General features: G+C 35.5%; 1 protein-coding gene across 3 annotated transcripts in view; it reads left to right on the forward strand.

The window, feature by feature from the left end:
* Nucleotides 1–23,990, forward strand: part of TMEM135 (transmembrane protein 135) — a 256,453-nt gene that overhangs the window by 96,678 nt on the left and 135,785 nt on the right. For 2 of the 3 annotated variants that reach the window (XM_089915385.1, XM_022594059.3), the window contains exon 5: nt 5,460–5,525. The exons of the other annotated variant lie outside the window; for it this stretch is intronic. In XM_089915385.1, the coding sequence (XP_089771511.1) occupies nt 5,460–5,525 (66 nt within the window). The remainder of the gene's footprint in view (nt 1–5,459; nt 5,526–23,990) is intronic. 3 annotated transcript variants of the gene reach the window in all.

Genomic DNA, 23,990 nt, shown 5'->3' on the forward strand with positions numbered 1-23,990 from the left:
GAGGTCCCCTTTTCCATATGCTTTTGCCCAGAAAAACAGAATTTATTTTCCAGTTTTAACTGCCTGCACTGGTGCTGCTTCATCTTATAATTGGGGCCTGTCCTTGGGGCAGAGTCAAGAGAAAAAAAAAGACAGAACCCCTCCCCTGAACCAGGGATTAATTCCCTACACATTCTCTGGTTCACTTGGGCCCCTCTTCCCTGTTTTCTGACTAGAAAGAGTTTCTCTCAGGTTTTGCTCCCTGTGCTGTAGCTGCTGCAGTGCATGGGCCCTGAAGTTATGAATTGTAATTAATGAGCTGGAACGGGTGGCCTGTAGGCAGCTGCCTGGAGGAAAGAGAGAGAGAATGGTTTGCCGACCTCACAAAGGTCTTGGTTGCTATGCTAATATGTTTGTGTATTTTGAAAGTATATGACTAGATTTGTAACATGCAGTGCTTCTTTAGTGAGAAGCAGATAGCTAATGCTCAGTTTTTCTATTTTTTACTTTGTATTTTTATCCTCATAGAGAGGGAAGCAGCTGGTGCTGAAAAGCCTTAGTATTTAAATTTCTTTTCTTCTATGGCCAGGATAAACAGCTGGGGAATGACTATTGCATATGATTTCTGAAGACTTTTGCTAAATTAATCTTCTTGAAATAATGTAAGTTTTCTTTTTCTCTGGTTGTCTTGTCAAGAATTTTAGCATAAATAAATAGCCATATGGCATAATGTGCTAATTGTGGTTGACTGTTTTATATAGTACCTTTTTCATTGCCATCTGATGTAATTTTTAATTGCAATCTGATGACCACTTTTTAAGGTAGAAATGGAATTCTGCATTTCCTTTGAGATATTAATAGTAATAAAATTATCATTTATTGAGCACTTACACTTTTCCTTGAGTTCCATACCATTGTTATCCTTATTCTGTTAATGAGCTCAAAGAAGTAAGTTGCTTGTTTGGATCACACATCTTACAAATGGCAAAGCTAGAATTTGAACTAAACAGTCTGTCTCTAAAACCTGCATTCTTAATCTTTATGCTATGTTGTTATATTTTTTGCAAGGCGCTGGGAATACATAAAAATTAGTATTTCTGAAACATCTTTTCATCTCAGGAAGTCCTAAACCAGACCTTGGATTCAGTATTTTACATTTATCTAGCTCTTTACAGAGCTTTTCACATATGTTAACACCTGCATTGACCACCACAGGAAAACAGGTTGATATTAGCTTTCACCTTTTTACAGAGGAGGTCAGAGCTTAGAGAGTTTAAATGACCTGCCTAAGGTTGCCCAGATAGTAAATAGTGGAAATAAGATAAGTAGAATTCTAGTTGCTTGACTAATAGGAAATAAACATATGCTAAATACAACTTTTGTATTTATATCTGTAAACTGCATGTTAAATTAACCCAATGAAGTCTTTCTTTAATATGATGCTTTAAAGTTTTTATAATCATACTGCTTTTCAAGGTAAAGTCTATTAAATATATATTTCTTGTTAATTTTACTTATTTTGTGTTGATTTAATGCATTAAAAAGCATTAAACTGTAATAACATGAGTGTCTATTGACTTTTGATTATTTTCACTTTGGGAGCTACTCAATGTTGTATTGCTTGTATTATAACATTTTATGTTGTTCCAAAATTCTGTTTTAAATCTGTTTTATCTTTTAGTGTACAAAAATTGTTACTTTTCTTTTTATTGTTACCAAACAGTATATGTGCATGATGGAACATTAGAAAATAAATAAAACCACTCAGAGATTAGTACTGTTATCAATTCATTGTATATCCTTCTGGCTCTTTTTTGATTTGCACACACAAACACAAGGATCCAGTCCAGAACTTTGCATTTCTTACATCTAGATTTCATGTCTCCTAAGTCACTTTTATCTAACACTCTACTTAAAAGCAGTCTCTCTTGATAACCTGTTTTTAACTGAGGACCTACATATGGTTTTTTCCCTGCCAGTGACAGATGTTTAATGAATGTTTTTAGTATTAATCATTTTAGTTGTTATCAAAACTCAAGGAGAGGCAAATTTCAATGAAGAGTTTGCTGGTGGTAAATTTACAAATGCTGAGCATTAGCCCTGTATCTCATTGTTTTGGATACTTGTTAGTCGTTGTTTGGGTAACAAGTAAATTAAAAGCGATCTCTTTAGTAGAGGTCAAAAGAATGTTGTTCACTCCAGTGCTTTCCTATAGAATCAAAGGAAGCTGAGCTGAACTGACAGAGTGCTGTTAGAATGAGACAGTCCTTAAACATGTTGCTGGGAAGAGCTCATGAAATAAATCAATTTAGTTGGAAACAAAAGATTGAATTTGGTATTCTTTTCCTACTGGAGAAAGTGCAGAAGAAGATTTAGATCTTCAAACTGCCTCAGGCTTTTGAGACACAAAAGAGTAAGTAGTTTGATGTGGTTTAGAGGAGAAGTTGCGTATTTCATCCCAAGTGCTTGTTGCCTCTGCCTTTCCCCTTTTGGTCCTCAAATATATACAGTAACTAACCTGACCTAGCTGAGGACTCTTAATCACATCACTAGATTAAATAAGGTTTAAAAAGAAACAGGAAGATGGAAGATGTAATTTAATGTACCTATCATTAAGAATAGAAAAAAATGCGGTGTATCAGTGGTGAGAAATTCTTTTCCTTTAATAAAGATTTCTGTAAATAATTGTTTCAACATCTAGCTGTATATGCTTTAGTAAAATTCTGTCATAGCAAAGTCATTCATTTATCGCTTGTTTTTTGTTTGCATATGTGAATAACCTTTCTTCCTCCCCATTAGTGGCCTATTTTAGCTCTCTGTGAATTATGCATTGGAATCATATTCATGTTGTGCTGCAATCACAAATTTAGCAGTGTTGGTCCTAAAAGTTGTTTTATTTTCTAACAGCATGTAGATATCAAACACCAACCCCACGCCCCTCCTTCTTCTAATCCTGTCTCCTGATTCAGAGAGGGAAAGGGAGAGGGAAGGAAAGCATTTGCCTATATCTGGACCATCTCCCATGTAACATAGCTAACAGATTGCTCTGTGTGCTCTTAGCCATCTTCTGCAGGAATGCTCTTCAGTCAGGATCCATTACCCTTCCTGTGTCTGTAACTTCTTCCATCTTACTGACTACTTCTACTAAGCCATTAAAAACTTGTCTAAGTCTTTTATCCTCAAAATATCCTGTTGTCAATTTTCTCTCAACTCTGCTCTTCCTGGCAACAACTCAGTCTCATTCCTCACTTTTATTGTGAAACTTTTTGAAAGAGTTGACTCTTAACACTGACTTTATATCCTCTTATTCAGTCCTCAACTATGTTCTTACATATACCACTCTATTAAAATTGTAAAGTATTTGACCTCTTTGCAGAACTGGATACTAGGGATTACTTGTTCCTTTAAAAGTTAAAAAAAAGTTTTGATCAAGGATTTACAAGTAGTTTAAACCGTCAAATAGTATGCTGCAAACTAGTAGAAAAAGAGTAGTACTCTTATTTACTTGTTCCACTGCCTGAGTCCCACAACCCAGAGGCAGCTACTTGTAACTTTTTCCTTACTTCTTCTGTTATTTGCTTCCTTATAACTAAATTAATATGTTTACACTGCTATTTATGTTACACTGATCACACTGATTTTGTACACATACATCAGTTTCCTTACAGCTTCCTCTAGTTTCTTATCCCTTCTTCACTCTGCATTTCTTTAGATGTGCATTCACTTTTTACATTTAAATTCTCTCTTTTTTTGTTGTTCATATACTAATTCTTAAAAATTTGTTTAGTAGTGCATGCTTTGAATTGTATTTTCGATTAATAAAGGTTGGAAATGCATTCCTCTTATACCAGATTGAAAAATAAAAGACATATTGAACAGAGGAACTTGCATCTTCTCTTTTCTCAATCAGACTCTCATGTAATCTTTTTCTTTCAGCCTCATGTGCCATCTTACTTGTCCTTGAACATACCAAACATGATCCTACCTACTGGTCTTTGTACTTACTGCCCATTCTGACTGGAATACTCCTGTTACGGACTGAATATTTGTGTTCCCCAAAATTCATGTCAAAACCCTCTCCCCCCAGTATTATGGTATTACGAGGTGGGGCCTTTGGGAGGTAATTAGGATTAGATGAGGAGCCCTTATGAATGGGATTAGTTCCCTTGTAAGAGTGCAGAGAGAGCTTGCTTCTCTTTGTTCTCTGCCATGTCAGGATACAAACAAGATAGTCATGTAAAATCATCTATAGTAACCAGGAAGCAGGTCCTCATCAGACACCGAATCATGAATGGAAAACAATGTGTTTTCTTCTAAGAGTTTTATAGTTTTAACTCTTACATTTAGTCTTTGATCTCTTTTGAGTTAATTTTTGTGTTTGGTATAAGGTAAGGGTTCAGCTTCATACTTTGGCAGGTATTTTCCCAGCATCATTTGTTAAGAAGACTGTCCTTTCTCCACAGAATGGTCTCGGTACCTTTATAGAATATCATTAGACCATATACAAGGGTTTGTTTCAGGCTCTCTCCTACTTCATTGGCCTATATGTCTGTGTTTATGACTTATCTTTATGATTACTGTAGCTTTAAAGTAAGTTTTGAAATCAGAAGGTGTGAGTCCTCCAACTTTGTTCCTCTTTTTCAAAGTTATTTTGGCTATTTGGGGTCTTTTGGGTTCCATATGAATTTTAGGATGGATTTTTGTATTTCTATAAAGAAGTCATTGAGATTTTGGTAGGAATAGCATTGACTCTATAGCTCATTTTGGATAGTATTGACACCTTAACAATATTACATCTTCCACTTCATGAACACAGGATGTCTTTCCATTTATTTATATGTTTTTAGATCTCTTTCAGCAATGTTTTACAGTTTTCAATGAGCAAGCCTTTTGCTTCTTTGGTTAAATTTATTCCTGTCTTTTATTTATATATATATATATATTTGGTACTATTATAAACAAAATTCTTAAGTTCCTTTTAGAATTGTTCATTGTTAGTGTATAGAAAGCATTAAGTCTTTTCAGGTGTTATTTAATATGTGACATCACTGAATTACTTCATCTTCTGTCAGTATTTCAGTGCCAGTCAAGCGATTTGGACTGAAATCAGATGGAAACTAAAAATCAGAATAAATGATAATTTCTGAATTGAATTCAAGTACTGAAGTTTTATTTAATCTTTGTTAACCAAACTAAGTTTTAAACTTATTTAAGTGTGCTAATTTGAAACTATAGGCATTGAGTGATAATAGCAGATCTAAATAACTTTTGAAATATTTCAGTTTGGGCTCTTTATAGCATTAAAATATTCTGAAAATGATATTTCTGGAGTATAATGTAGAGTTTATTGTGCCTTACTGATGCTTCTCTAGTAGTTCCTAAAAAATGTAATAGTGTTGAATGTTTTGCATTTTGGGGTTGGGATATACAGTTGAATACAGATTATAGATGATATATTTTTGCTTTTTTTACATTCACAGGCCACAGAAACACTATTTAGAATGGGTGTAGCAAGAGGAACCATCACAACGTTAAGAAATGGAGAAGTAAGATGAGAATTTTGATACAATTATTAATTCTTAATTCATAGTATACTTTTTTAACAAATTGAGAATACCTGATATACAAAGTATTGAGTAAATCTCATCTACAAATCTATTTCAGTTAAGTCATGTTAGAACCAGATCTTGGGTTGAATATAAATTTCTGAGCCTTTTAATCTTTGGTTACCAATTGTTTTCACTCTTAAAAGAAAATGACATTTAATAATAACTTCTGCAAATACATATATATTTATTGAACATAATCCCATACTTCTTTCTTTCTTCCTATTTTATGTTCTACAGATGTGATACTTCTTTCCTAGCATAAAATAATTTGAAATGTTGATATTTATCACAGAACGAAGGGAGAAGGGAGGGAGAGAAATGGAATTTAATCTGTTCTTTCTTATAGTTGAGGCTCAATTATGATAGAGTCTAAGTTTAGACTTTTCTAAATACTCCTACCAATTCTTAAAAAAAAAAAAATCTACTACCTGAAATAAATTTTCATTACCAAATTATTACTGGCCTAATTACCACTCTGTCTGCTTTTTCTTTATTCACTCTCTTACTAAGATATCCTTAGGTTGAGGCTGAATATAATGTCACATTGCCATGTTCTCTTTTCTGTCCTACTAGCAAATATTTATGGATAAAATACAGTGCTTTTTATTCTGGAATCAAGTTCTGTGTTATTTAATGTAATATATATATAACTCAATACTCTAAACACTTGAAACTGTATTATTGTGTGATTATAAAATTTATCAATCAATATATCTGCTTGTTAGGTGAAAATGCACAGTCATTTGGAAATTATATGCCTTTAAATGTTTAATTGTATATATATTGGCAAATTTCTTTGGTATTAATTTGTAATATATATTTTGTCTATGAAAAAATACTTAATTCATCTCTCTGTATTCTCAACAAACTACAGTGTGTGGTGCCATTTTGAGAGAAGAAAACATTCCCATTAATAAAGTCAGACATATTTATTTGCCTAAAATGTGTCAAAATGAATTTTAGATTTTAGTTATTACTATGAAATTTTTCATGGAGGTGGTCAGTGAACTTTTGAACTTTATCTTCTTTTATAAAAAGTTTGGGGAAGTAAGTGTATGCAAGACAGTTTTGCAAGTAATCTTCTGAGCATATCAACACATATTGCATATGTACATATTTTACTTAATGGAGAGGAAGTAGTTAAAGCAGCTGGCTTTGGATCCATTTCTCCCCCAATTACTGGGGATTGCAACAGTAACTAACCTGTTTAACAGGTATTAATGTAGGACAAAGTTTATAAGCACTCTCTTGTACATTTTTTCCTTGTGTTTTAAGATCTCTGAAAATGGAATATGTCTTCTAATCAGTGGCGCTTCATAGTCACCATTTACTATTTTTCACATTTTAACACCTCTAAAATTAAGTCTGTGATATTTTAGAGTTGATAAAATATGATGATATTTTGTAGATTAAAAAAATACAGAGTGATACATAGTGAAATATTCAGTAAATGGTAGCTAGGATAGACCACAAATTAGTTTTAGTTATTTGACTTTTAGGAAATAGAGAATTAAGACAAAACAAAACAAAGAAATTACTGAATATGTGTAAATGCAAGTGGCATAGATTTTTTGGAGATGGTAGGCTAAGTGCTATGGGAATAGATGATGTAATATGGTTTCCACCTTTAGAGGAGCTTACTCTCTGGTGGAGGAAACAGTGGCATCAATACGTGGGAGAAAAACCTGAAAGAGAGTTAAGGTTGAGTCTGGAAGTAAGTAACTAGAGTCCAGCTTACACTTGGAACGTGCTAAATTTTAGTGTCCAGCCAATAATAAAGAATTACTTTAGAAGTAGGAGATAAATGCAAAGATTAACAATTTAATGGACTACTTAAAACAGAAGCTGAAATCACCATATTTGTAATGTTAGAAAACTTGTGATATGCTAAGGGAGGAGAGTGGTAAGGAGTTTACTTGTCCTAGGGTATTTGAAAAATTGTTTTAGCTCATTACTGCGAAAATCTCCGTTAAGCAGGGATTAATAAGTAACCCCGTGACAGTGATATTAGGTAGGAGGAATAAAGACTGGTGTATCCAGATTACAAAGATAGCAGTCTGAGTAAATTTGTGATCTGGGTGCTTGATGATGCTGAACTTTGCTTGTCTGTTGTCTTCCCTTCTTTGTGTTCCTGCTTTAAGCCTATATTTTATCTACCTATTGGACACTTCTGCTTGCATATTTTAAGAAATGTTGAGATCAGAAAACATGGTTCCTTTCTCTGAAAGGAAGAACGTAGTTTTTGAAGGAGTTTGAAATTTATTTTATAAGTTATAATGAATCATTGGAGGATTTAAGCAAAGGAATGATACACTGTCTTTTTAAATCTTCATCATAACTCTGCAAGGGAGAAATTATTATGCCCATTTTGTAGATAAACTGAGTCTCAGAGAAGTTAAACATTTTGCCTGTGATCAAAGAGGTAGGAGATGAAAGACTTGGGATATGAACCCCAATCTGACTCCAAAGCCCATTCATTCCACTATACGATATAGTCTCCCTCAATGTAATTCACTTACTTAGACTAGAGTTTTCTAATCGTTCAATTGTCTTATAGTTGGACAGTTGAAAAATAGCAACAGCGTAGTAGCTAAGACCTCTGAGGTTATGTAATCAGCCATGTTTTTTAATGCATTCTGATTATCACTGTTATCTTCTCATATGTGTAGAGGTATATGGCTTAAAAGGAATAGAAAAAAATATTGACCCTTCACAATTCTGTTTTGTCGCTGAATGCCTAACCATGTTGATGTATTCTTTGTACAGTCCTATATATAGGGTAGCTGGATTTTTTTTATTTTGATTAAATTACATAAGCTAAAAAGCAGGTAATTTTGGGGTGGCAGAATTTTTAAAATTTAAATTAAAATTTTTTTATTTTTTAACTTTTTATTTTACATTGGAGTATAGTTGATTAATGATGTGTTAGTTTCAGGTGTACAGCAAAGTGATTCAGTTATACATATACATGTATCTGTTCTTTTTCAAATTCTTTTCCCATTTAGGTTGTTAATGTAATATTGGGCAGAGTTAATGTGTTTCCTTATTTGGGAAGGCTAACTTGTAAAATTATCACTATCAAAAATAGTTATTGAATGTGCTTTGCTCAAAAATTGTACTTTTAAAATATTTTCAAGAAAGGTACAATCCTGTTTTCAGCCTTCCAGGTACTTATGTATAGGGTGAAACAAGTTGTTTGTTAAAAAGATAAAGTTGCTCTCTTAAATTTATGTATTGGAAAAATTATGTACTGTTATTTTATATAACTTGAAACCTGAGTAATCCAGAAATTAGTGTTTTTTTGTTAGAGTCTTCTTAATTCAGAGTTTTAAAAGAGAACAAAGTTAAGAAGTTCTTTACCATAGGCAGGGGATTTCAAACTCTAGGTCTTAATTAAAGCCTTTACCTTCTGTGTATCAGCTGCCACTGTATATCCATTGAATCACGGAGAGTATGTAATGAAGAAGCTAAATGATTCCTTGTAGCCAGTGAGTTGATTCATCTATTATAGCTTTATTAGCTTAAAAAAATTCTGTGAATTTTCTAAAGTACAAGCATATCTATCTTCATTTTTTTCAGAATGTTTAATGTTTCATATCTGTGTCTTTATGTTGGAGAGGTTCATGAATAGAAGAAAAAATAATCTTTGCCTGTTTGTTCAGTCACCACAAGTATTTATTGAGCACCTTCTATGTTCCTGATGTTGTTTTAGGTGCCTGCGATCTATCAGTAAACAAAACAGACCAATATCCTTGTCTTTGGGGAGCTTATATTCTAGTCCACTGATAGCTTATATTCTAATTATGGAAGAAAATAAAAACATATAAAGCAACTAGGAAGTAATTACAATTACAAAGCTTCAAAAGAAGGTATAAGCAAGTATATGATTTAAAAGTATAAGCAATTTAGATAATGAAGGACGAAACAATAATTAGAATAGGGTAAGTTAGTTCAGAAGATTTCTTAGAAGGTACATCTTAAACTGGGCCTTGGAGAAATTTATGAGCATCATTGAAGAAGAGGTCAAAGGGCATTGCCAATTAGGAGAAACAATATAAAAAGGGACATAGTTGAGAGCTGGGAGAGATGTCTTGATGTAGAATCAAAAAGGAAGGGGGAGGAGGTTGTGGTGTTGAAAGGGAGTAACATTTGTTGAGTGCCTTTTCCAGGCACCTTATAATTATTCAGCTCTTTTATACATCAAAACAGCTTTCCAGTTTAGATCCTTTTATCACCATTTTTTCCAAAGGAGATAGTATTTTTTTTTTAAAATCACATTTCCCTGAGAATTTGCTATATGAATGCTATGATGCTGTTTAATCTTGTGGTATAATCAAGAATGAATACTGTTTCTTCTTCCCAAGTGGAGAAGGCAGCCTTGTGTGATGTAAAGAGCACTAGGCTGCCTGCCAGTAGACCTGGTTCTCTTCCTGGCATTAATAGCTAGCTATGTGATCTTGGACAATTTACTTACCATCTCATGATTTCAAATTCATACTTTGGAAAATGAGTTGATTAAATGATCTTTAAGGTCCTATTCAGCTTTTTTTTTCTTTTTTTAAAATTTTATTTATTTTATTTAGTTATTTTTGGCTGTGTTGGGTCTTCGTTTCTGTGCGAGGGCTTTCTCCAGTTGCGGCGAGCGGGGGCCACTCCTCATGTGGTGCACGGGCCTCTCACTGTCGCGGCCTCTCTTGTTCCGGAGCGCAAGCTCCAGACACGCAGGCTCAGTAGTTGTGGCTCACGGGCCTAGTTGCTCCGTGGCATGTGGGATAGTCCCAGACCAGGGTTCGAACCCGTGCCCCCTGCATTGGCAGGCAGATTCTCAACCACTGCGCCACCAGGGAAGCCCTATTCAGCTTTAACATTTTCTGCTTCTAGGCAGCTTTGTATAGCCTTTCTTTTTTGTGGTTCTCAGCCTTGACTGTGCATGAGAATTGCCCATGGAGCTCTGTAAACTATAGGTGCGTGGGCTCCATCCCCAAAGACTTTGTCCATTAGGTCTAGCCTAGGGCTCCAGTATCTGTATTTATTAAAGCATCTACTGATTTTAATGCTTACCCACTATTGTAAATTACTGTTTTAGAGAAGTAGTTTTCAATCTTATGTCTTCTGTGAACTCAGGGAATGTACAATTTGAGTTAGACAAAACAGATAAAGAAATAACAAAGAAATCTGAGGTGTATTTAAAGATTTTTATATATAAAGTAGAACACGGTAGCATGGTTTGTTGATGTTTTGGAAAGATGGATGTGGGATTAGACACAGTATTTACTTTTGTTTTATGTTACTGCATGGTATTAGGTATTCTGTATGTTTTATTAGAATGGAAACCTTTTTTTGCCTTTCTGGAGCATGCTTTTTAAATAAGTCATAAAGAATATTTCATTTTTGTGATTGCTGCAGTGAGGCCCTCAGTTTAAGATAAGTATAATCATAAATATCTTTGTATATATAAATACTAGGGCTATATTATCCCCAAATCATGAAGTTCATAATACAATGATATAATTTTTAACAACTTTTTTCATGAATTAAGGAATACTTGAAGAGTCTATGAAATTTACATATATAATATTTACTCTTAGTCACAAAGTTAATTCACTATTAAGATATTAAGATATATCTCTAGCACTGTTGAAATTATGTTAAAAATTATATTCAGGGCTTCCCTGGTGACGCAGTGGTTGAGAGTCCGCCTGCCAATGCAGGGGATATGGGTTTGTGCCCCGGTCTGGGAAGATCCCACATGCCACGGAGAGGCTGGGCCCGTGAGCCATGGCCGCTGAGCCTGCGCGTCCGGAGCCTGTGCTCCGCAATGGGAGAGGCCACAACAGTGGGAGGCCCGCGTACCGCAAAAAAAAAAAAAAAAAAAAAAAAAATTATATTCAGTTTCATACGGTACATAAACCAAATATTTTCTTTTTTTGAATGCAAACTATATAAGGAAACGTAGAAGTAAACTTTTATTTATATTTTTAAAATTGTATCTGTTTTTTTCTCAATTAAATTTTTTACACTATTTATCTATTAATACCACCTGAGGAAATATATGTCTTTAATAAGCAAAGTATTAGTACTTCTTATAGTGAAGGCTCTGAGACCTAGTGCCTAGTACTATGCCAGTAACTAGTGGCTTGTAAAATCTAATCAAATGAGCAAATACTTATTAAGAGCATCTTAAAGGCAGATGTGACACGTGGCACTGTTATCAGATCTAGAGTCCCTTCCCTGCTTTTTCTTCCCTAAATATTAATTGAGTGCCAGGGACTATGCTAAGTGCTGGGTTTTAACTATAAATAAGGCTAATATGGTTTAAGCTCTCGGCAGTGGCTGAGTCCATAAACCTGCCACTTAGGACCTTGCCATACAGCATCGGCTTCTTTAATTAGGAATAAAAGCATCCACTTCATACATTACTCTGTGAGAAATAAATTTATAAAGCAGCTAGCATAATAACACAAAATAAGCCTGTTAGGATTTAGCCTGTATTAAATGATAGCTATTTGTTATTTAATTAAATATGATGAAGTATTTTCTATATTGGAGTGAGTATATGGGCATCTCTGGACTGTGGTTATTTAGAACAGAGTGTGAACTAACAGTTGGTAATGAAAGACAGATATTTTGGGTCCATAGCTATGCTAATAGCAATGTTACTGGTACTTTTAAATGATCATATGGGACTCAAGGTATTTGGGTCAGCATATATTACCAGTGCCCTCTGCTGTCTAGTGCCAGTAGCTCAGTAATACACAGTATATGTTTAGTTAACAGACTTTAAGTGCACTACTCAGTCCAATTCTGTTGATCGTGATTTTGTTTCTATACATAGAATAAATATAGCAAGGGGAAGTGCAATGGTAGAAAAACTGACATATACAAATAGACATAAGAATCCTATTAAAAAAACACAGTAAAGTCATTATATAGTGAAAACTTAGATAATTCCAAGATAATTCCAAGTCTTAGTTGGGCAAAAGTCCCATTGAGAATGACTAGACACTGACTTCCCAGAAATGCAGACCAAGGCTCAGTTGATCCTGTTAAGGAAAATTGGATTATCTCTTCTGTGATAAGACCTCTGATTTATGTATTGTATTTTATCAGGAAGAAAATATTAAGATATTTTACACATGTCTATTGCCATTGAAATATACTCTTTGTTAACTTGACTAGTTTCCTCTCATATCCCCATATCACTAAGGGAAAAAAAAAAAAAAGAATTCTGACCACTTTAGAGTGTTCACAAATAATGTCTGCGAGTTTATTGTTTTGTTCTTCTGGGAGTGATTTCCTCATTCTAAACATGTTGATAAACCATACCAATACAGTGGGACCTCAGTATCCATGGTTTCTGCATCCGCATATATGTAGGGCTGACTGTACTAGGCCCATTTTATTTAAGGAACTTGAGCATCTGTGGATTTTGGTATCCGTGGTGGTTCTGGAACCAATCCCCCAAGGATATTGACAGATGACTGTAATCTATTAGAATTTAGCCTAGAAAAGTTATTATGATGTTTTTCCTTTCAAGGAGCAAGTAGAATATAGCTTTAAAAAAAACCCAAAAAAACACATATGGGGAAAATGGATAACATCCTGAGAAGGAGAAACGAAATAATTATGGAAAAGGATCTAGAGAAAGGTTAAGGCCTAGGGAGTATTTATAATAAGCAAGGTATATACAGAGAAGTCCCAAACCTATCTCTGATGAGGTGGGAAGAAATGAGTTTTGATTGCAGGACAGAAAGTTTGAGATAAGTGGAGCCACTGGTCATGATTTCAAGGTGGCGCAACATTAAGAGACTCCAAAGAGGTTGTAGGTCTGCCATCTTGCTCATTTTATAAAAGTTGTATTTCTTATTAGCCATCAATCTGGATGGTATAGGTAGTGCCAGAGGCAGAAGACTGGTCTAAGTAACATCTTCATATTTTTTTTTTCAGTTTTCCAATTCCATGAAACAAAACAACATGTTGTATTTTGGCAGGTGCTTAGAAAATTTAGAATCCATGCCAGTGGCATTGTAAAACATTGAGCTTCAGAATTTATATTTTATTCTTCCTGGAATATTTTGTCTTTGTTACTAAATCTACTTTAAATGGCTCATCATGTTATGTGCTGTGGCATTATTTCATATTCTTGGTGAACAGTTTATTTGGAAAATTCTGGTGCAGAGAAGGCCAAGGGCCAAAGTAAGGTTTTAAAAACATCAGATCACAGTGTTTAAGCTTGGTGGCCTTGTCTATACCAATTCTGTATGTGCCTTTCTATACTGAGATAATTATCTTTCAAAATGCCCTGACTTTCTTCATAATAATAACTCTGCTTTTGATTTAAATACAAAAATAAATGTGCCATAATTTTGTCCTTAAACAAAACAAACAATATCTGGATAATATCTGGAACTATGGAACACTTAGGTTTTATTTTTCAAAAATTGGAAGGGTTCTTAAGATAACATCAGTTTGTTTTGATCCTAATAGGAAGAGCTTTAGGCCAGGAAAGCAATTATTTCCACATGGGTAAGGCCAGTTCCAACTACCTCCCCACTGAACTGAAACTTGCCTACTTTGGTTATATAGCTAAATGTGGTTGAGAGCATTAAAAATGCAGGCCCTCTTTTAAAAATAAAGTCTTTAGACATACAGAAAATGTTTCTTTGTACAAAGCATACCACAGGAATTTTGTGTGTAGTATTGGGGTGAGTTCAGCAGCAAGTAATTTAAACATTTTGAATTTCCAAAGAAATTCAATTTTTTACACATAACGTGTGTCCAAATATAATTTTTACCATTTTGTTTGTACATCGATTTTTCCTTTCTTTGTTGACTCTTGGCTGTGTTCTCAATAGATGAGTTTGCTATGTAGAGACAAGTATTGTTTGTGGTGGTTCAGTAGGGATGTGGCAGATCAGAAAAGAGAGGATTTGTGTTAAATGATGTGGTTGGTCTTTCTGGTGGTCAGCCCTGATCCTAACACTATGAATCACTTCATTAGCATAACAGACACTCCTGTCACTCAGGAAATTCCAAAGGTGTTTCAAGCTGTGTATCAGGAACTGGGAACAAAGTGCAGATATATTCTTTATTATAGCACAATCTATAGATTTGCTTTTTCTGAAATTTTCATATGTATGGAATTATACAGTATATGCTCTTTCATTTCTGACTTCTTTCACTTAACATGTTTTTGAGTTTCCTCCATATCAGTTTTTTTCCCCTTTTCATGACTGAATAGTATTCTCTTGTATGGATAGTATTTTGTTGATCTGTTAACCAGTTAACGAACATTTGGATAGTTTCCAGTTTGGGGCTATTATGAATAATACTTCTGTGAGCATTTGCATAGAAGTCTTTGTGTTGACATATGTTTTAATGTCTCTTGGGTTGATACCTAAGAGTGGAATTGCTAGGTCATATGAGTAACTTTTAAAGAAAAAGTGGCTGTATCATTTTACATTCCCAGTGGCAATGGACAGGAGGCCAGTTATTGTCGGTCTTTTTGACTATAGTCATTCTAGAATTATGTTGCAGTATTTCATTGTGGTTCCCTATTGACTAATGATGTTGGGTATCTTTTCATGTGCTTATTAGTCATTTGTATATCGTTGATGAAATGTCTGTTAAAATCTTTTGCCCAGTTTTATATTGTTTGTTTCTCACTGTTGAGTTGTAGGAGGTGATTAAAAAAAAAAAAAATCTGGATACAAATCTCTCATTAAATATATGATCTGAAAATACTTTTTCTCAGTCTGTGGCCCGTCTTTCTAAGTAGTGCTCTTTGAAAAGTTCTAAATTTTGATGAAGTTCAGTTCATTCTTTTTTTTTTTTTGTATCATATCCAAGAAATCTTTTCTAACCTAACCCAGGGTCACAAAGATTTTCTCCTCTGTTTTCTTATAAAAGTTTTATAATCTTTGGTTTTACATTTAGATCTGTGATCCGTTTTGAGTTGGCTTTTGCATACAGTGTGAGGCAAAGTTTCATCTATTTATTTTGCATATGGATATCCAGTTGTCCCAGCAGTATTTGTTGAAAGAACTCTTTTTTGCCTGTTGAATTGCTTTGACACCTTTGTCACAAATCAGTTGACTATAAATGTTAGGGTTTTATTTCTGGAAATTTTGTGGTTCTGGTTCTGCTAAGATGGAGGAAACACAGCCTATCTCTCCTACTGATTACAACTAAAAACTTTGAAAAGAATATATAAAGCAACTATCTGAGAGTAAATAATCACAGGAGGTTTGGGGAAGGAGGTCAAAACTGGACATGTGACTGATAGCAGTGAGTTTCCTTTTCCCTTCCACCTACCATCCTTTATCTCCTGGCTTGGACTCTAGGGACTTCCCTATTCTTGATCCCCACAATGGATCCAGGCAGAAAAAGCTCTAAGAGAAAACCCCTCTTCCTCTGTGTATGGTCAGAGAACTGGAAAGGAGGACCCCTGCATAAAGGAGACTGTGCAGAAAATCACCATTTTCTTTCTGTTTTATATTTTGGTTTTATTTTTCTGGTGGGACAGCAGCGCAGGCCCCAATCATGAGGCTGTCCTCCAGTGGTGGTGGCAGTAGCGGCAGTGCCGCTATTCAGCCATTTATAACTGAAAGGTAATCTTCCTCTTTGACCAGAGAAACTGGAAAAAGGGACTCCTGTAGTCCAACGAGTGTGGAGACAATATTTGTTATTTTTCACTTCCTTTTTTTCCTTGCCACTTTACCCCTGAGGTAGTTGTAATTGCAGGAGACATGTGACGGAATGGGGAACCTAAAAACCCAATGTAGACAGAGGATTGAGAAAAGGGACATGGGAGACAGACTGCGGGGAAAACCATGGAGAGGCAGGAGATAGAGAAAAAGATGACCTAAATCTGTGTATGAAGTCTGAAATTCACTCCTGAGCTAAGCATGTGTGGAACTTATTTGAGGAAGCATTAAGGCTTTGAGAACTAAACTATAGCATAGACCACTGCCCTTTGGGGGCACATATGGGGAGAGACTGAATAGCACTGAAAAGACTTGGGAAACTGAAAATGGTATTGAAACCACAGCCCGCAGACGGTGGGTTGGGACTTGTGGTTGGAACATAACAGGGTTGATTGCCTACAACAATGACAAAACAGCAATAAAAACAACAACAAATCAGTTCTACAGAGGACCAAGAGTCTTTAACATGATTAAGAGTATCAAAATACAAGTCTCAAGTCTCCAAAAGTATTTGACATACCAAGAACTAGGGAGATCATAACCAATTGTCGGGAAAACAGCGATCAACAGGTACCAATTCTGCAATTACTTCGATGTTGGAATTACAATAAAAAGTTCTCAGAGCAGCTATTATAACCCTGTGTAAACACTGTAAAACACTGTGTAACCCTGTGTAAAAGTGTGTAAGCACTTTTGAAATGAATGGAAAGATTGAAGTTCCCAGACAAGAAAAAGAAACTGTAAAAAGAACCAAATTGAAATTTGGGGACAGAAAATTAAAATAACTCAAATATTAATATTAAATGTTAAAATAACTAAATATTCATTAGATGATTTCAACAGCAGAGTGAAGATAGAGGAAAGAAAAGTTGAAGAAAGCTCGATAGTAATGGTACAATCTGAATAATAAGGAAAGACTGAAGAAAATGAAGAGAGCTTAAGGACCTGAAGGACAATAGCAAAGGTCTAACATTTGTGTCATAAGTGCCCTAGAGGAGAAGACAAAGGGACTGGTGAACAAAAAATATTTGAAGAAATAATGGCTGCCAACTTCCAAATTTGGTGGACATACATTTACACATTCATAAAGCTCAGTGAACCCCTACGAGTCTAAACATTGTATGATTCCATTTATATGACATTCTGCAAAAGCCCAAACTGTAGGGGATGGGAGAACTGGTTGCCTGAGATTGAAGGTGGAGAAGTTGATTACAGAAGGACAAAACAAAAGAATATTTTTGGTGATGGAACTATTCTGTATCATGATACTGGGTGGTAGTACACGACTCTGTGCAGTTTTCAGAACCCTTTAAACTAAATTTCACTGTATGTAAAGTAAAAGATTGAAAAAGTAATGCTTAAAACAACAAAAAAAATGTGTATTGGAAGACAGTACCATTATTGTTGAAGATTAAGGAGCATAAATAATTAAGGAGGCTAGTTCGACAAATTATTTTTCTCCTTTGGCTTCTTTCAGGATTTTTTCCTTATCTTTGATTTTCTCTAGTTTGAAAATGATATGCCTAGGTGTAGTTTTTTTGGCATTTATCCTGCCTAATTTTCTCTGAGCTTGCTGAATTTATTATTTGGTGTCTGACATTAATTTGGGGAAGTTCTCAGTCATTGTTGCAGGTATTTCCTCTGTTCCTTTTTTCTTCTTCTGGTATCCCCATTATGTGTATGTTATGCCTTCTGTGGTTGTCCACAGTCCTTGGATATTCTGTTCTGGTTGGTTTTTTTTTTTTTCAGTCTTCTCTTTGCTTTTCAGTTTTTGGAGTTTTCTACTGATACATCCTCAAGCTCAGAGATTCTTTCCTCAGCCACGTCCTATCTACTAATAAGCCTATCAAAGGCATTCTTCATTTCTGTTACAGTGTGGGTTTGTTTGTTTTTTAAATCTCTAGCATTTCTTGTTGGTTCTTTCTTAGGATTTCCATCTCTCTGCTTACATTGCCCATCTGTTTTTACCTGCTGTCTACTTTGTCCATTAGAGTCCTTAGCATATTAATCATAGTTGTTTTGAATTCCTGGTTTGATAATTCCAACATCTGTGTTTGGTTCTGATGCTTGCTTTGTTTCTTCAAACTGTGCTTTTTGCCTTTTAGTATGTTTTGTAATTTTTTTAATTTTTTTTGCTGTACGCGGGCCTCTCACTGTTGTGGCCTCTCCCCTTGCGGAGCACAGGCTCCGGACGCGCAGGCTTAGCGGCCATGGCTCACGGGCCTAGCCACTCCACGGCATGTGGGATCTTCCCAGACCCGGGCACGAACCCGTGTCCCCTGCATCAGCAGGCGGACTCTCAACCACTGTGCCACCAGGGAAGCCCTGTAATTTTTTTAAAATTAATTTTTATTGGAGTATAGTTGATTTACAATGTTGTGTTATGTTTTGTAATTTTTTTTTGATAGTTGGACATGGTGTACTGGATAAAAGGGAACTGCTGTAATTAGGACTTTAGTGACGTGATGATGAGGTATTGCAGGAAGGGAAGCAGTTTATAGTCCTATGGTTTGGTCTCAGTCTTCTAGTGAGCCTATGTCTCTGCACTGTGAACTTTGCAGGTGTTTCTCAGTTGTTTTCAACTCACGTAGGTGGGGCAGGTTGGCTAAAGTAGGCTGGAGTTGGGTTATTCCAGACCAATTAGGCTCTCATAATACCCCAGTAGGTTAGGCTCTAGTTAACCAGTTTCCCCTGAGGGCAGGTCTTATTAAGAACAGAGTGCTCTGACGTATTTGAAAATGGTTCCTTTTCCCTTCTTCCTGCTTGGAAGCACAGGAGATTTTTCTCTGATATTTACTGGGAGAACCTACTTAAGCTCCTGGAGGTAAAACTCACAAAAGTGTGAGGGTCCCCTTATGACTGGTGTTTTAAACTCAAATTTGTCCACACTGAGCCTCCTGCAGTTCAGTCAGTTACAGTTCAGGTTTTCCTACTCTGGCAATGGTCGCCATGGTTTCTACTCTGAGTCTCTACTGAGGTAAGCTGTGACTCTCTTGTATTTGTTAGTCTGTTTCTCCAGTCTTGGGGGAAGTGGTTTGCCCTGTCTCCAAGAAGAGTTGTTGGATTTTCGGTTTGTTCAGCTTTTTAATTGTTAGGTTGGGGGTGGTAACTTCCAAGCTCCTCGCACGTGGAACTGTAAGTCCCCCAGATTCATTTCTACATGATATTGAAGTATTCAATTCCTTTTCAACTAAGTTTCCAATTTTTATTTTAAAGAGAAGATTGGTAACATGGAGTGTCTTTGAAATGGGAGTAATAAGCTTTAATATCCTTTATAAAGCCCAAGAAAGAAGTTGAAAAGCATTTGTCAAAAATAAAAATTAAGAGCAGAATTTTGAATATGTAATGATAATAGTATTAAAATAAAGTCTTCTTTTGATGCACACTTTGCAAATTTACATGTTAAAATGAAATATATGTGTATGTTTTGTATTTCCTATTAATAGTAGGTATATACAATGTGCATTTTGTGACCCACAAGGTATTTTTTTTTAATTCTATATTCAAACTAGGTGGAGGAAAATAAAAGTGCTTTCTTGTATGTGTGTTTAAGTTACAGTTTCTTGTTCATTGTTCAGATTTGTGAGACTGGGTAGAGGTTGTACATGTGAAGTTGAAAACCAGGTGGATTATGTGGAGGACTACAGACTCAAGAATTCCCAGTTAGTGAGCTTTTAGCTCCAGATCTTTTAGCTCTGACAGCTGTATTAAAGCATTGTTGATCTTGCATTTCAAAAATATTGATTCTGCTGCCTTAAGAGCTGTGTTTAGCTTTAGTTTGCGTGGGTTTTGTTGAGACTATTTTGGCAGTTATATTTAGTATTTTTTAAAAACCATTGCGTTATATTTTCACCTAAATGTTAAGTAGAAGAAAACCCTTGAAAAGAAAATCAAGTTATATACTAGGTATAGTCTTTTCTGTAGTTTTCTTAAACGTGGTTTATTACTAAGGCACAAATACAGACTAACAAACGTGGTAAGACCAGTTGTTCTCAAAGAATTACGGTAAAAGCATATGAAGGTGTTTTCCTTTTCTGGTGCTACCTGGGGCGTGCAACGCTATGGGAAAGGAAACACCCAGACTTTGCAGAAAATATGACAACCCCTTCTTATCACCACCATTGCCAAAGAAAAAAAGATGTTAGCTTACCTCACAGAATGCTAAAAAGCAGATGGTAATAGCTATTTGTACCATGCCAAAAGATAATGAAAGATTCAGTAGCAAGTAAATATTTGTTGCAAACAAACTTTGTGCCCCTTCCCGTTTCTCCACTTTTCATGTTCAGATCCTACTCATTCCTCAAGTGAGACCTATCTCAATTGCTACCTCCTCTGTGAAGCATGCTTTGCTTTCCCCAGCTGGAAGTCATTTTTCCTTTTTCTGCAGTATCACAGCACAGTATTTATACTCTCTAAAAGCCTTCAGTATTTCCTGCATGTACGTTTGTTGTTTAGTTACTTGCCTTATGTTTCTGGCTAGATTTTAAGTTCCTTAAGGACGGTTTTTGTGTCTAATTTTCCTTTGTATTCTGGATGACACTAGGTACATAATTCCAGTTTATGTTCAATGAGTTAATAAAGACAAATTGGCAATAAATTAAGAGGAGAAAACTAAAAATGAAAGTCCTCTCTTGTAGGTATGTTTGGTTAGGTTTCAGTTTTTTGTTCACTGCATGGATTTGTGATATTAGGTGGAAGGCTGTTCAATATAGTCTTAATAATCACATCTACCTGTTATGATATAATGATTAAAATGGTAGCACCATAATCAGGGTTCTGTGAATTGTAGGTGATGAGAGATATTGTCTGTGGGCAGGAGTTTGAGTCTCCTTAAATCTTCAACACCTAGGCCCGTGGCACATATAATTTCTATTTGCTTTTGTATTTTTGCTATGTTTGATTATTAAAACAATTGATTTTAATGTTAATGTGATGGGAGTGCCTGAAGGTACTTTGCATCACTTGCTGCTTATTGACTATTTTACTTAATGAAAATTAGATTTGCTTTAGGAAATATTTTTTCTTTAGAAAATTATGTTTTTAGACTGTGTTCTAGACACAGGGAATGTAATGATAAATGACATAACCCATGCTTTCACGGATCTCACTTTTTAAAGTATAGGTTCATTTGGGTTTCTTTTAATTTTTCTCTTGAACACTTAGTGTTAAATGTTATAAATGTGTTTTTTTGTTAAATAGTTTACTTTCATACGGAATGTAAGTAAAATTAATATTTGGTTTTACTATGGTATTTGATGGAAATTTTCTCTATCATATGCACATGATCTACTAAGGTTTAATTACTTCTAATCCTAATAGAACATAGTTGTATAGAGTTTTAGGGAAGGGCAAGGGAAAAATGCTATTGCTTGAAGCTAAAAGCTCTATTGTGTCTGAATTGTAGCTGTCTAGATGACTGATGTTTCTTTTCAGTTGGCATGGTTCAGTCATCATTAAAATTTGTCACCTCTATAGTCCATAGTAAAGTTAAAGGCAAGTAAAATTTAGTTCTTAATGTTTTTAATTTCAGAGCGCTTTTTAAAAAAAGGGCATTATAGTTAAATCATCTCATAAAAAGTAAACTTTTCTATAGGTGGATTTCTTAGGATAATTGAAGTGTATGCAGTGACACTGAAACTTGCAAATCACATTATTTTCTGTATGCTATTTCTGTATTAACACTATTGTTTAAAAATCCCAAAAGAGCTTGATTAATCTTAATCTGTTTTGTTCTAAAAGCAAATTTAGTGAACATTCTCTAAATAGAAAAAAATTTACAATGTATCTTTCAATTATTTTAGAATCTTTTAAACTCAAAAAGTACTTTGTGTCACAGTTATTTCATCTGTTCTTTTGGAAAATTACTTAAGAGAATTCTCTCAATCAATGATACCTCAATAAAACTGGAAGGAAAAAATACACTGGAAGTAGTTCTGTTAAAAAGGATGAAGGTAGGGGCTTCCCTGGTGGTGCAGTGGTTGAGAGTCCACCTGCCGATGCAGGGGACACGGGTTCGTGCCCCGGTCCGGGAAGATCCCACATGCCGCGGAGCGGCTGGGCCCGTGAGCCATGGCCGCTGAGCCTGTGCGTCCGGAGCCTGTGCTCCGCAATGGGAGAGGCCACAACAGTGAGAGGCCCGCGTACTGCAAAAAAAAAAAAAAAAAGGATGAAGACAAAAAAAAAAAATAGCTCAAGGAATGCATTTTGCATGCACTTTTAGGCATCATTAAGAGGGAATGAGGAAGGAAGTGTGGGGAGGAGCCTTCCAGAAGCCTATAGATTATGCCAGGAGGGAAGGTCTCTGCTCCTGCATAAAAGCCCTCAGCCCCAGTTGATCTGAGAACCTTAACAACTCCCTTCCTGCCAGGGTCACAGGCAACCTATAAAAGGTACCATCCCCACGATGCCTCTACGAACTCTGGACTCTCCTTGGATTCTGTCTCCTAGACCCAGTTGAGTTCTGACTGTCTTTCTTTGCAGACCCTTCACTCCAGAACAGTGGTATTTCAAACAGTCCCTTGCTTCTCGGCTGCTTTCACCCAAGACTCGGACTCTTTGACTCCCCTGCCCCATGCTCAACTCAGCCGTACCTGCCTGGGAGGGGAGGCCAGTTGCTTTATATCACTCAAATCACAAGTCATTAGTAACTATCAATTTATTATTAAGTATAATAACATTAACTACCTTCATCGACATAGCTCTACATAGCATAGGAGGCGCTTTCCTATCTCTTTTGGTCATCACAAGCACGCTTGGTTGGCATGGACAGAACAGGTTTTATTCATATTCCCATTTGATGGAAGAAGAAACTGAGGTTCTGAGGAGTTAAGTGTCTTGCTCAAAATATGGATGTGGGATTAAGATCCAGGTACCTGGCATACAAAGTCAGTGCTTATTATTACTTTCCTCCCCACTGTGTGCTTAGCACTAGGCTAAGTCACCAGGACACGGTATGAACTCAAATGCGTGTGCCCTTCACTGAGGTTGATAATGACTGACAACCATTAATGTTTTCACCCCAGGAGTACTGAGAACACCAGAAGATGCCAATTTCTTAAGCCATTACTGTGAAGCTGGGAAAAAAAGAACAGTTACATGAATATCATATATGTTCTATGAAAACAATTTAATTTCAGATAAACTTTCTGTCTGGTATTACCTCCATAATTGGGTTAACTATTTATTTTTTAATTCAACAAAGTTTTTAACCTTCAGTAGTAGTAGAGGATGCCTTTAACGGTTGCTTTTTGAAAACTGCACAGTGAGGAATTAATCTGTAGTTTTGCCTGACAGATGGCTTTTAGGTAAGAATTTCACAGAAGTATCTGATTACTTTAGGTCTTTAAAAACAGCAGTGATACAGAATGATTTTTAGAGAATTACTGTTTAGTCCACTTAGTAAATGAAGGAGTTTCTAATGCTAAAAGTATGTTTCAACATACAGGTGGCAAAAACACACATGAAAAGTTGTTCAACATCACTAATTATCAGAGAAATCCACATCAAAACTACAGTGAGGTATCACCTCACACCAATCAGAATGGCCATCATCAAAAAGTCTATAAACAATAAATGCTGGACAGGGTGTGGAGAAAAGGGGACCCTCCCACACTGTTGGTGGGAATGTAAATTTGTACAACCACTATGGAGAACAGTATGGAGGTTCCTTAAAAAACTAAAAATAGAAGTACCATAT

Source organism: Delphinapterus leucas, chromosome 7 (genome assembly GCF_059928025.1).
Source record: "Delphinapterus leucas isolate spDelLeu-1000000601 "Yukka" chromosome 7, BTC_Dleu_Yukka2, whole genome shotgun sequence".
NCBI classification, from domain to species: domain Eukaryota; kingdom Metazoa; phylum Chordata; class Mammalia; order Artiodactyla; family Monodontidae; genus Delphinapterus; species Delphinapterus leucas.